Raw genomic sequence first — 14,037 nt, 5'->3', positions numbered from 1 at the left:
ACTCAAGGGAGAACTAGGATATGGATGAAGAAACTGTAGATCTGGGCACTTTCCCCGTATTTGCAACCTTCTTACCCTTTTCTTGATTTCAGCTCATTACTACTGGCCCAGAAACTGATCCCGGAAGCAGAGGTTAGCTCCCAGCCATCTAAATGCGAGTAGCGCTGCGGTTTTCTGCATCCCCTTCCTCTGCCACTTAGCAAGCAAGCTCTGTGTAATGAGAACAAACTGAGCTGCTTCCTGTAGAAAGCCTGTTAGGAGGTCTCCACAAGGCCAAGGCAAGCTCTTACACAGCTTGATATCATGTAATCTGGGGCTGGGGGACTATTTAGAATAAACAAAAGGCAGACTTCCATCCTGGGTCAGTCACAAGTCTAGGTCAGGGTCACATAGCTCTTGGAGGAGCCTTGGGTTCCCTACCCGTGAGAGGAGATGAAGATGGCCACACCTCTCAGCACAGGTTGTTTTAAGAATTACAGGGTGCAGCTATACACACACACATGCATTATAAGTATATTGTATATTTATAACTTGTCGGTCAGAAAGTACTACACAAATGTCAGCTATTAACGTGACTTCACCCACTGGATTCTGAGACTCACACTGAGACACGGCTGCTTCTCCCTGTGCGTGACGCTTAGGATCCCATTTCCTCTTCCCACTCAAACTGAAGTCTCACTGGAAGAGTCCCATGGGACATGAAAGGTCCCCAGAAACCACTCCAGTCTTACACAGATGTAAAGCCACACTATTGAGCTGGGTGAGAACTGACTTTACCAAGCTGGGGAAAGCCTCACGCTGGTAAGTCAGTAGCCCTTCTCACTGGAAAGCAGCCATTACCACGTTCTAAAGCGTTCTTTCCTGTAGTGTTAACTCAGATATAATCACTGAGGAGGTCCATGGAGACAGACTGGATGGAAGAAGGGCTGGGATTAACATACTCAGCTTGGTAGCCAGAAGGAGGAAAGAGGACAGAACCCTTGTCATAGAGCCGTGCTGTACGGTTTGAGAACAGAACTAGGGACAGCATTCCTGACAAGGTGTTTCATTCTGCAGCCAGCAACTCAGCTTGGCTTCTTAGGAAAAAACAAAACCCAACTCATTGAGAAGATCTCTGAAACTAGTGCTGGAGAAGCCATCTATCTAAGGAGATATCTTAGATTTTCCACCCCCTCATCTGAGCCATAAACAGAGCCACTCCAGTGACGTGCAAACCCGAGTCCTCACAACTTCACACGGAGACACGGTGTCCACAGAGGTGGAGTGGAGAGCGGCCTGCAGCTAGCCAGCTATCGTGACAACTCAAACTCATCCTTCTCACGCCTTTTAATTTTCATTTTTTAAGATTTATTTTTATTTACGTGTATGTATCTGTATGAGTATTCTCACACATGTGTGGGTACCCAGAAGAGGGCATCAGATTCTCTGGACCTGGGGCTACACGCAGCTTTGAGCTGCCCAAATGGGTGCTGGGGACTGAACTCCGGTCCTCTGTGAGAGCACTACTTGCTCTTAACCATTGAGCCATCTTTGTCGTCCCTCCTGAGAATTATTCTAACTCCAAACAAGCCTGGCTTTTGCTGTTTTTGTTATTTGTTTGCTTGGTTTCTTTTAAACCTTAATCCAAGCTGAGCATGAATCCTGGACAGGAGGCCCTTCGTTTTACCCTCAGAGAACACTGCTTTCTTGGAAGTATATTATGGAACGTTAGTCTTGGAATGGCTATACCCGTGGAGTCCTTCAGAAAGACTCACAATGGACCAGAAGCACAGGAAAGGTCTTTGGAACACAGCATCTACTCAGTTTTCGTGGCTATGCAACCCTTCTGGTTCCGTATGACCGACAGTCTCTGGACTGATCCCAGCGGAAGCCTTCCACTTACTTCAGGAGATTGCCCAGGTTGAAAAGGGCACGGTTGTGCTGCGGATGAAGCTGCAGCGCCCTCTGGTAGTACAGCTTCGCTTCGGCCGTGTCCTTTGTCAGCGTCCCCAGGTTGTTCAGCGCACTTGCGTGGCGTGGGTACAGCCTAGAAAATCAAAGTGTTAAACTTGGACTTCTGGCACTGCAAGCTCGTCACAGCCCAAATGAACCCTGAACTTCCCCTCGTAATGGAATGTCTGTGTTGTATCTAAGGGCCAAGGGCTTTTGCAGCTGAAGGCATCTAAATAAATATAGCAGAAAGCAACACCTTTGAACTCAGAGGTGTAGTAAGTAGACCCCAACACTGCAAGTAAATACAATGTCAATCTATAAGAGTAAACACATTTTAGTCCCTGAGAGGCCGATTACACTCTTCTGCCAAGGAATCTTCTTGCTCTGGGTGGGAACTTCCTGTTGAGGTCACATAGCTACCAACTGATCTGGAGTCTCCTCAGGGAGGGATCTTTTCAAATATCTTTGGATCAGAACCTAGTAAGACTGCCCCAATCAAGAAAGGATGGAAGGCTGGGCGGTGGTGGCGCATGCCTTTAATCCCAGCACTTGGGAGGCAGAGGCAGGCAGATCTTTGTGAGTTCGAGACCAGCCTGGTCTACAAGAGCTAGTTCCAGGACAGGCACCAAAACCACAGAGAAACCCTGTCTCAAAAAACAAAAACAAAAACAAAAAAGAAAGGATGGAAGTCTCACATCTCTCCATAAAAAGAAAACTTGATCTGACCCCCTTTCCCATGCTTCTTCACTTTCCTTCCACCTGGCTCGATACAGTCCTTAAGATCTTGAGAACTTAAAACAGTCCAGACACAAAAATTAGCATCCATGAAGTGACAGCCAGTATTTCTAAAATTCAAAAGAAATAAAAAAGCAGGGTGGACTATGTATTATCAAGCTAAATTATTCACATTAAGACAGGGAGAGGGTCAAGTCAGTCCTTCATGCGATGTGGCAGAACAGCTGCCCAGTCAGCCCTTTCTGACGACCTGGAGTGGACATACTTAGCGGGTTACAAGGCTTGCTCTGCCTGTCACTTATCCATGGAGCCGGCTTTTAATGCAGAAAAGCCAAGCCAAGGCTCAGCCCAGTATGTTCTAGTGCAAATGCATTCTGAAGCAGCTTCCTCATGCATCACCTTATGTAAAAATTCCCTGTGTAGTGTTTTACCATTGAGGAAACCGAGGCTGGGAAAATGAGCTAAAGCAACAGCGCTCTCTCTCTCTCTCTCTCTCTCTCTCTCTCTCTCTCTCTCTCACACACACACACACACACACACACACACACACTCACACTCACACACCATCCCACAGGCACTTGTCTTCCTAGGTGTTAAAAAGGCAAATTATTTCTGTTGATCCATTTGTTTTCCCAGATAATACATGAGTCGCCCAACCCTCAGCGAATAAACGAATTGCTGTGAGTTAGAGCTTTTATTTAGCGTATCTCTATTATTTCCTCCGAGCAATTCACTTAAATTATGACCTAAGATGAACCAGTTCTTAGAGGAAGGAGTGAAATCAACGCAACATGTAAAAATGTTGGCTTCAGAGAGCCTTGTTCACTCCAAACATTGCCTGCTCTCTAAATCATCCTGACTGTCAGGCCTGAAAGGAACTCCGCACAAACGGTCATCTGTGCTGATATTAGCACAAGTCTCTGTTACTGAGTCTGCTGTGGGATACTTGATCACACTGCGACACTCTGAGACTGGGTTAATAAAATTAACCTTGAGTCAGGGGGTGGAGCCAGCGACTAGATGACCGGAATTAGCACAGAGAATGCGGAGGACCCAGGAATACAGATAGAGAGAGGCACAGGGTGGGGGTGGGGTAGGAGGGACTTGGAGGAGGAGGATTCACTCTTGCTGGGGTGGAGGTGGGAGTCTGGGTCAGGTCTCTGGCCAAAAAGGAAGGTCAGTTGGTTGCTTCTTGACCCCAGTATCTGACTCCTGAGTCTTTTTTTTTTTTTTTTTTGGTTTTTCGAGACAGGGTTTCTCTGTGGTTTTGGAGCCTGTCCTGGAACTAGCTCTTGTAGACCAGGCTGGTCTCGAACTCACAGAGATCCGCCTGCCTCTGCCTCCCGAGTGCTGGGATTAAAGGCGTGCGCCACCACCGCCCGACTTGACTCCTGAGTCTTAATTGGTAAATAGAGTAACTCAGATAAAGACAACATGAGTCCATGCTGGCATCTGTGAGAACCAAAGTTACACTCTTAAGTTGTAATTACTGTACCTAAGAGATCCATGAAACAAAAATGCCTCCAACCTGTAAGTCCCTTGCTCAAAGACAGATGATTCCTGAAACACTGAGGCTGTGGTTTACGGGAGGTAACAACACGGGTTCTCACTCTCCTAAACAAGTGCATTCGACCCATCTGTACCCAGTCCTGAAACACTGAGGCTGTGGTTTACGGGAGGTAACAACACAGGTTCTCACTCTCCTAAACAAGTGCATTCGACCCATCTGTACCCAATGTCTGTACCCACTGAGCCTGACCAATGCCAGCGGGAGGCACACAGGCAGGAAAAGCATCAGGGTGTATGCTTGCCGCTGATTGGACCCCATGGGAAATGTGGCGAATTATGGGTTTTGCCTTTTAAAGCCCCTGCAAACCGTGACTTGGGGCCATTTTCTGGAAACACAGAGACAGACCTGGCCAGAAAGTCCATCAACATGACCAGTAGCTAATTAAAGCTTGCTTCAAATTTGGTTTTAAATTATGGTAGTGGTCTTATTCCCCTGGCTCTTCTCAGCTTTTTTCACCCCGTTCCCTTCCCGAAATGTCTCCATCTCATGGGCTCCCTTCCCCGGCTTCTCGCTCCTGTATAACCTGACTGTGCACTCTCTGGGCCCCTCTTCCTTGGTCTCATTTGCCCTCATTCTCTTTGCCTTACTCTCTTGCTCTTCTTCTCTTTCTCTTCTCATGACCAAGTCCTTTCTGCTGGCAACGTTCCATCTGCTGCTTCCTCTCCCTGCCCTGGACACTTCCAAACAGCTCTCGCTATCTCTCTCTCTCTCATATTTGCAATACAAACCTTCCCCTCAACCATACCTTGGAGCTGACATGTCCTCAGTTTATACAATTACCTCTTTGAGAAGCACACATTGTACGGGAACTACCTAGAGTCAACAACACCCAGTAGCAGTAGCCTGTAAGAAGCAAACTCCTGCTTTATGGGTTACTGTTTGTAAGGCTTGTGTGTGTGTATATGTGTACACACATGTGTGTGTATGGGTCTGTGTGAGAAGGACATTAAGTGCCCTGCTATATCACTCTCTGTCTTATTTCTCTGAGACAGAGTCTCTCACCGAAACTGGAGCCAGGCTGGCGGCCAGCAGTCCCCACTGATCCAGTCTCTACCTGCACAGGGCTGAGGTTATAGGCATAAGCAGTCACACTTGGCTTTTTATGTAGGTGCTGGGATCTGGCCTCAAGTACCTCCCGTCATCATGATACAGGTAACAGCCGTCACCATGCCTGCCCACCAAGAGCTCTTGCCCACTACGCCTTCTCTCCAGCCCTGTCTGTAAAGCGCCGCAGGTATAGCTGTTCGGGGCTAAAGTTTGGGCTTGTGTGTTGTTTCTCTCGTGTCTTTTAAAACTTAAAAGTTAAGAATGTTATACGTTTTTACCCTTTCAGTACCTTACCAGTAATTTTCAAATAACACCGACTTATGTGCTGTAGCTTGCGACTCCCCTTCCAGAGCACACACGCCGAACCAAGTGTCTGATTTTCATGTCACACATTAATTTATTTGAGGTTAACTGCCCTAAGGGTTTTTTTTTTTAATTCTCTATTTCCTGTTGAGAGAAAAATGATGACAAAGGAAAACATGACTAGGAAGAATAAATCTCAGTTCACTGGCCTGAAGTACACACAGAATAAACTTTGCTACAGACGACAGACTGTTAATTCTGCATATTTTACGTGCCCAGTTCCTTCTGTGCCACCAGTTCAATTGTCCTGGCCCCTGGTGACACTGGTGGCAGTGGTGATCCTCCAGGTCGGCTCCCGGGATCATCCGAAGGGATGACTCACGCTTCACCTGCCTCCTGCCTATTTTCAGGCACTGAGTTTCTGGTCCCTTTTCACTCAGAGCCTCCGGGCTTTACCTTTCTCACACAGAGACCTCAGTGCTGCTGCTGAGGGACTCCGCCCAGCGCTAGGCCCAGGCTCTGGGGTGAAAACATTTTCTCCCAGCCCTCAAGGAAGTGAGTCACTTGTAAACGGTTGTGTTGTCCTGATTCCAGAGTGGGAAATCTACTGAACGGACACCTCTGTGCTCCTTTCAATAGCAATGGTTTGCAGGGCGATGAACTCTGGATTGAGTGGCACAGTGGGACAGGAAACTGATCCGGGGGGGATAGCGGACCAGGGGACAGGTGTCAGCGGTCCAGGGGACAGGTGATGTCAGCAGCGCGGTGCTGGGTACGAGCGTGAGACAGCTGCTTTTGTAAGTTTCCATGTGAACAGATGAGGTAATGGGCGTAAAAACCTCCATCATCATAACTGTGCTTCGGGGACAGATGCAGGATCCCGGGCTCACATGCCAGGTGGGGTCCTCACATCAGAAACATCACTGTGGGACTGGGGAGACAGTTGATAAAGTCCCTGTCCTACAGCGATGCTACTAGGATTCCCCAACACTCATGTAAAAGCTGAATGTGGTTGTACATGTCTGTAAACTTGGTCTTTGGGGAGCAGAAACAGGTGGGTTCCTAAGGCTTACTGGCTGCCTAGTTGATACAAATCAGTGAGCTCTATGTTCAGTGACTCAAAAAAACAAAAACAAAAACAAAGAAAAAAAACCAAGGTGAGAAGACTGGAGAAAGACACCTGACTTTAACCTCAGGCCTCCACACTCACCTGAACAGTCGGACACACATGTGCATGCCCACGTGCGCATCCCCACCCCCCACATACATGAATACACACACACACACACACACACACACACACCCCACTCACTCTTTGTTGCCTCTAGAGGCCTTTGAATCCTTCCCATCAGTCAAAATAACATCTATCCTTTCTCCATCACCAGACCAGTGAACAAAGATTTAAATCAGCTCCTATCCACCTGTTCTTCCTGTGCTACGTCTGCTCAGACACTAAGGCCAAGGGGCCGTTTCCATTTTGAGAATGAGGAAGTATTACCAGTTCTTCACAACAGGAATAATTGATCTTCTCAGGCCCAGCAGCGTTTTCCAAAGCTTTTCCTGTTTGCTCCACACCAAATACAATTCTGGACCAATTTTAAAGGTCTCTGAGTTAACTCACCAGCCAGTATGTTCATGATAAGAAATGTCATAACAACAAGGACCCAGGAGCACATGAACCTGTCCAAGGTCAGAAGGTCATTCAAAATCCTGTGTGTTAGTATCCCCAGAGGAACCTGGCTGTGCCCCTTGAGGACCTGACAGTGTGTCATGTCCTATGTCAAACCTGGTGCAGGGCAGGAAGTACCCTGTCTCTTTAAAAGGCAAAACTCTGCCAGGCACTGGTGGTGCACGCCTTTAATTCCAGCACTCAGAGGAGGCAGGGGCAGGCAGATCTCTGTGATTTCAAGGCCAGCCTGGTCTACAAGAGCTAGTTCCAGGACAAGCTCCAAAGCCACTGAGAAACCCTATCTTGAAAAATTGAAAAAAAAGTAAAACTCTGCCTACTTCTCCCTCTTTTTCCTCTTCCCTTTCTCTCTCTCTCTCTCTCTCTCTCTCTCTCTCTCTCTCCCTTTCCTTCCTCCACTCCCTACTTAAGTTCTGTCTGTATGGCTGTGGGCTCTCACCTGCCGTGATTTGGACTCACTTGTCGCCAAGTTCCCTCTTGCGCAGAATTATTACACTGTGCCTTCTGAGTGACAGGTTCATGTGCTCTTGGGTCCTTGTTGTTATGACATTTCTTATCATGAACATACTGGCTGGTGAGTTAACTCAGAGACAACCGCAGGCAGGAAGACACGTCCACATTCCCCTAAGCAACAGCTTTCAGTTTAAGTCATCATGGAGGTGGGAAGGGCACATATTCTGACGTCAATCTTGACCACTGGGGTCATCACTGGCATGTGATTGGCAGTAGGTAGGCTGTGGAGAATCTGGCAATTCCCAGATCAGCCCTGTGCCAGGATGGGTTATTCTGCCCTCATTGTCCAGAGCTCTCTGAAAAGCATCACGTACCATGGTGGGACTGCCACTAAGTGTTTGGTGACTGAGATTGTGGGGGCCAGCCATAATAAGCTAAGTATTGGCAAGTCAGCCAAGTTATCACCTGCCAGAGTAGAACTCGGCCATCCATAATTTAATAAGAGGCTTGAGTCTCAGTAGTTTACCCTGAGGCAATACCTGGTTGCAGGAGGAACCACAAGCAGCGGAGATTACCCAACCACCTGCCCAAGAACAGACCATTCAAAGGAAATGCCTAACATTCCAACCGCTGTAGAAAGGATCACCTGCCAAAACACACTCACCGGGACACCCTAGACAAATGTCAGCCAATCAGGGGTCCTGAACCTCAGAAACCATCAACCCCACCTTTACTACTATAAAAATCCAATTCTAATTGAGCTCGGGGCTCTCCGGTTATTCCAATACTTTGGACATGCGAAGAGACCAAGTTTGCAAACTTGATTAAAATAAAGGCTCTTTGCTTTTACACATGAAACTCTGTCTCCTTGTTGGCTTTTGCGGGGACTTAGCCGATTTTGGGCACAAGATGTTGTGCACTGCTGTCACACAGGCTTCTCTACAAGCATTTACCAAGCACCCACAGTGGTCAAAGGCCATGCCCCAGCAAGACAACCTCCCCTTGCTTCCAGGAAACAGAGAGCAAAAGTGGAATCAGTGAGCTGCGGGGAGCAGGGAGAACACGGATGACTGGGGACAGTAACGGTGGAGGCTGGGGCCTGATGAAGGGGCAAATCGGGGAGAGACGGGAAGGTATTGTGAAGGCTGGAGTTATACTAAGTTTTAATTACTGTGTGAAAGACCCCTGTGCCTACATACTATGTTAAACTCTGCTGAAAATTTAACTGGGCCCCGGGTCCAGACGATGCTAAAACTGGGTATCTATGGGTTGTAGATTCACTGACTAGGCTAAGGAGAGGGATACTCTACCCCGAAGGCATTCTATCTAAATTGTCAACTTGCTGCAGAGTGCTATATCTAGTTTTGTGGTTTTTCGGGACTAAGGAGAAGGAATACTCCATCCCCCAAGATATCCTATCTAAACTGTCAACTCGCTGCAGGGTGTTTTATCTGTCTTTATGGTTTTTCGGGGAAATTCGAGAATAGACACGGGGCCATTCCCAGGATGAGCTAAGCACACCAATTTGAGAGCCAATGAAATGCTTGTACTATACTACCCTCTTGTGTAATCATTTTTCCCTATAAATGTGGCTGTTTGAATTTGCCCGGGGTGTGCAGTTGACGTAAGCTACTGTTGCACCCTCAGGCGCCTGTGTAATCAATAAAGACACCTCTTGCTGATTGCATCTGTTGGCCTGAATTATTGAGACTGGGGGATTTCTCACACCGCCCTTGAAAACGAGGGTCTTTCATGTGTTTCAGAGATCTATAAAACAAAAGTGCCTCTAGCCTGTAAGCCCCACCTGCCCAAGGACAGGTAACTTCCTAGAATGCTGGGGGTTATGGTTCAAGTAGGGCAAGAAGCCCACTTCTATAAACAAGGTTGGTTGTCCCAACTGCACATGATGTGCTTGGCCACACATAGGTGGGACGTATGTAGGCAAGAAGGAAGTTAGGATGTATGTTGGCTACATTGGATGAAGGCAGGAAACACAAAGCCTTGTAGATTTTGCCTTTGTAGGTACCGAACATAATTCGGGGCTATTCTTTGGGAACCCTGGACATGGATCTGGTCAGTGCGTATCTTCCGGGCCAGCAGTTAATAAGGCCTGCTTCAAATCTGGCTTAAAAGTTGTGGTAGTGGTCTCATTCTCATCCAGTGGGTTATGTGAGGAGATTTCGGAGAGCTGGTGAGAAAACTCCAAGTAAATAAGGTAAGAGTTTTATAACCTGTTCCTCCATAACATGAATTTGTTCTTGGAATATGCTTTTGTGTCCCTCCCGGGTGTGATATGAGGAGTGGGTTTACTTCAGCTTACCATTGTCTCACCCGTTGTTATTCAGAATGATGCTCCAAAGCACAAGTAGTTCTCGTAACTATATACAGCCTAAACTCACATGACCTTGCCCTTGTGACTGTATACAATTTGAACTCAAGTGAACTTTGCTCATATGACTTTGCCCAACACTTAGGATATCCTCAGAATATAAATTATCCAATGCTCTGAATAAAGTTGGCTACTGCATGAGGCTTCAGCCCACCTTGTTTTCAGGTTCAACTCTCCCAGGTTCATACCACCAAACAGAGTGGCAACGGTGTTCCATGGGAAGGAAGGAAGGCTGAAGAACTCAGGGAACCAGAGAATGTTTACCCAGACGTGGTAGAAACAGGCCGGCTCTGCAGAGAGGGTGGGTAGCTGGGTGTGCAATGGTAGGAATGGGCAGGCTCCGCAGAGAGGGTGGGTAGCTGGGTGTGCAATGATAGGAATGGGCAGGCTCCGCAGAGAGGGTGGGTAGCTGGGTGTGCAATGGTAGAAACAGGCCGGCTCCGCAGAGAGGGTGGGTAGCTGGGTGTGCAATGGTAGGAATGGGCAGGCTCTGCAGAGATGGTGGGTAGCTGGGTGTGTAGTGCAAGGGGAAGGATGAAAAAATGCCCTGCAGCCTGCCAGGCATGTGGTTGTCGTAGAGGAATGACAGGCAATGCACACACATCTGAGGGCCGAGCAGCACAAAGAGGCAAAGGGAAGCTTTCTGAAAGGAAGTGAATACCCAAAATAAGAAAGCCTAGTGCAAGAGGGGAGGGGAAGAACTGTTTATTAAGGGTTTATCAGAGGAAGAAGAGTCTAAGGAAATACCAGGAAGACCAACAACATGGATCACCATGCTCAGAACCAACCAGGTAAAGAAGGGTGTCCATGTGATAATGAGGACAGTCAGCTGCTCCAACAGTCAGGTGGTTCTAAGGCCCATCTGCTGGGAAGCAGCTGGTGACCTTGGAGAGAGCAGCCCCAGGGGTTCCAGGAAGCAGGAGGACACAGAGAAGAGGCTGTGGCTATCTAGGAGATTGTTTCACTTGAGAGGCAAAAAGTCAACAGACCCAACAGCCTACCCAGCAGATGAAGAAGAAATAGAGACAGACTTATGTGAAGGGTTGTTTAAAACTGGAGCAACTAAAGAACATTTCCAGAGCAACAGAAAGTGCCCATGAAGGGCAGTGTGGTAGTATGAATGTTATTGGCCCCCATAATCTCACAGGGAGTGGCACTATTAGGAGGTGTGCCTTTGTTGGAGTGGGTATGGCCTTGTTGGAGGAAGTGTGTCACTGTGGGGACAGGTTTTGAGGAGTCCTATGCTCAGGATACTGCCCAGTGTGTCAGCTGACTTCCCATTGACTGCAAGATGTGGCACTCTCAGCTCTAGTACAACATCTGCCTGCTTTCTGCTATGTTCCCTGCCATGGTGATAATACACTGAACCTCTGAAATTGTAAGCGAGCCCCCTCAATTGAATGTTTTCTTTATAAGAGTTTCCATAGTCATGGTGTCTCTTCACAGCAATAGAAACCCAAACTAGGACAGACTTCACAGAAACAGATTTAAAGAAAGGGTTATAAGTCAGAGCATTTTAGCACTGGATGTGATAGGATCCTGAGCACAAAGTAAGAAAGAAGCAGAGCGGCAGAGATACACTGGAGCATAAAATTTTTACTGCTCAAGGGTAAGGACCAGAGTTTGAGTCTCCAGAACCCATATAGATGCCAAGCACGCATGGAGAGACAGGGAGTCCTCAGTGGAAGGTGGCTAGCTAGACTAGCTGTATCCATGAACCCAGGGGTCCTGGCTCAATAAGGTGGACCTTGTCTTAAGTTACTTTCCTGCTGCTATGACAAGATGCCATGACAAATTATAGAAGAGTTTATTTGGATCTCAAAGTTTCAGAGGGTTAGAGTGCACAATGATCCTAACAGGGAAGCAGACTGAGAGGCAGGGTGCTGGAGCAGAAGCTGAGAGCTCACATCAAGAGAGAGAGAGTGATGTGGGAGTGTCATCTATCTGTTGCTTTCATTGGTTAATTAATAAAGAAACTGCTTGGCCTTTGATAGGCCAGCCCTTAGGTGGGTGGAGTAGACAGAACAGAATGCTGGGAAGAAGGCAGTGAAGTCAGACGCCACGCCTCTCCTCTCTGAGACGGAAGCAGGTTAAGTATTTCCCTGGTAAGCCACCAGCTCTTGGTGCTACACTGATCATTAGAAATGGGTTAATCAAGATGTGAGAATTAGCCAATAAGAGGCTAGAACTAATGGGCCAAGCAGTATTTAAAAGAATACAGTTTCCATGCAATTATTTTGGGTGTAAAGCTAGCCGGGGACACAGCCCACCGCAGCTCTGTACAACGAGAGAGAGAGAGAGAGAGAGAGAGAGAGAGAGAGAGAGAGAGAGGGAGAGGGAGAGGGAGAGGGAGAGGGAGAGGGAGAGGGAGAGGGAGAGGGAGAGGGAGAGGGAGAGGGAGAGGGAGAGGGAGAGAGAGAGAAGGCTTTCTGAAGCCTCAAAGCCCACCCACGGTGACACATCTCCTCCATCAAGACCACATCTCCAAATCCTTCCCAAACAGTTCCACCCACTGGGAGCAAAATATTCAAATATCTGAGATTATGGGAACCATTCTCATTCAAACTATCACAGATATCAATTAAGAAAGATTCCAAATATCACCCTTGGACCTTCACATATGTGCACATGCACCTGTACATACACGGGTGTACATACATGTTGCTTACAATGCACTTCCTGTTTACTTAGGTAACAGTATATCTTTCTAGGGTCCTTGAAGAGTTGAAGACAAATAGCTGAGTTTTTCTTAGTTATGATAAAAAATAAATTAGATATGATATTAAAGTTAAAAACCTTCCTTTTCATTTAGATAGAAAAAGGGAGATGATGGGATTCCCCTCTGTATTCTGTGAATATGTTTTATTACCATTGGTTAATAAAGAAGCTGCTTCAGCCCATGGCAGGGCAGAAAAAAGCCAGGCAGGAAATTCGAACAGAGTTATATAGAGAGAGTAGGTGGAGTCAGAGAGCCACCATGTAGATGCCAATGGAGAAAGACACAGCCAGAACCTTACCCAGTAAGCCACAGCCTCAAGGCGATACACAGATTAATAGAAATGGGTTAATTTAAGATGTAAGAGTTAGTTAATAGGAAGCTAACAGACCAAACAGTGTTATAATTAATAAAGTTTCTGTGTGATTATTTGGGTCTGGGTGGTCGGGAAATGAACGAGCAGTCTCCGTTTACATCAGAAGAGACTTTGAACTTCTAAACAATGTTAAGACTGCCGAACACTATGGGAACTTTTGAAGTTGGACTGAATCCATTTTGTATTATGATATAGGTAACAGCCTGTGGGGGCCAGGGAGTGAAACGTGGTGGTTTGAGTAAGAATGGCCTCTACAGTCTCATGTGTTTGAATGCTTAGTAGGATTAGGAGGAGTGGCCCTGATGGGGTAGGATTTGAGGTTCCAGAAACCCATGGCAGGCCCAGTCTTTCTCTCCTCCCTTCTCTCTCTCCCTCCATCCCTCCCTTCCTGCTGCCTTTAGAACAGGATATAAAGCTCTCAGCTCCAGGACCACGGCTGCCTGTGAGCCACCATACTCCCTACTATGATGATAATGGACTAATCCTCTGAAATTTTAAGCAAGTTCCCAAATAAAATGTTTTCTTTTAAAAGAATTGCCTTGGTCACCAAGTGGCAGGGCTCACGCCTTTAATCCCAGCATTCAGGAGGCAGAGGCAGATGGATCTCTGTGAGTTTGAGGCCAGCCTGGTCTACAGAGTGAGTCACAGGACAGCGAGGGCTGTTAACACAGAGAAACTCTGTCTCAAACAAAGCAAACAAAGAAACAAAAAGAATTGCTTTGGTCTTGTCATCGTGTCCCTTGGTCATCATGTCCCTTCATAGCAATAGAACTGTGACTAAGACAGTGGTGAACTATTAGGATTTCAGCACTGGGGAGGCTGAGGCAGA

The 14,037-nt window shown here is 47.1% G+C and overlaps 1 protein-coding gene across 1 annotated transcript in view; it reads right to left on the bottom strand.

The window, feature by feature from the left end:
• The window catches only part of Tmtc1 (transmembrane O-mannosyltransferase targeting cadherins 1), a 205,093-nt gene that overhangs the window by 40,377 nt on the left and 150,679 nt on the right, over positions 1-14,037 (bottom strand). Inside the window, exon 12 of the mRNA XM_057764546.1 lies at positions 1,883-2,026. Coding sequence (XP_057620529.1) covers positions 1,883-2,026 — 144 coding nt within the window. The remainder of the gene's footprint in view (positions 1-1,882; positions 2,027-14,037) is intronic.

This window comes from Chionomys nivalis, chromosome 1, assembly GCF_950005125.1.
Source record: "Chionomys nivalis chromosome 1, mChiNiv1.1, whole genome shotgun sequence".
NCBI lineage: Eukaryota > Metazoa > Chordata > Mammalia > Rodentia > Cricetidae > Chionomys > Chionomys nivalis.
Note: the sequence above shows the minus strand (reverse complement) of the source record. Positions and strands in the feature narration are given on the sequence as shown.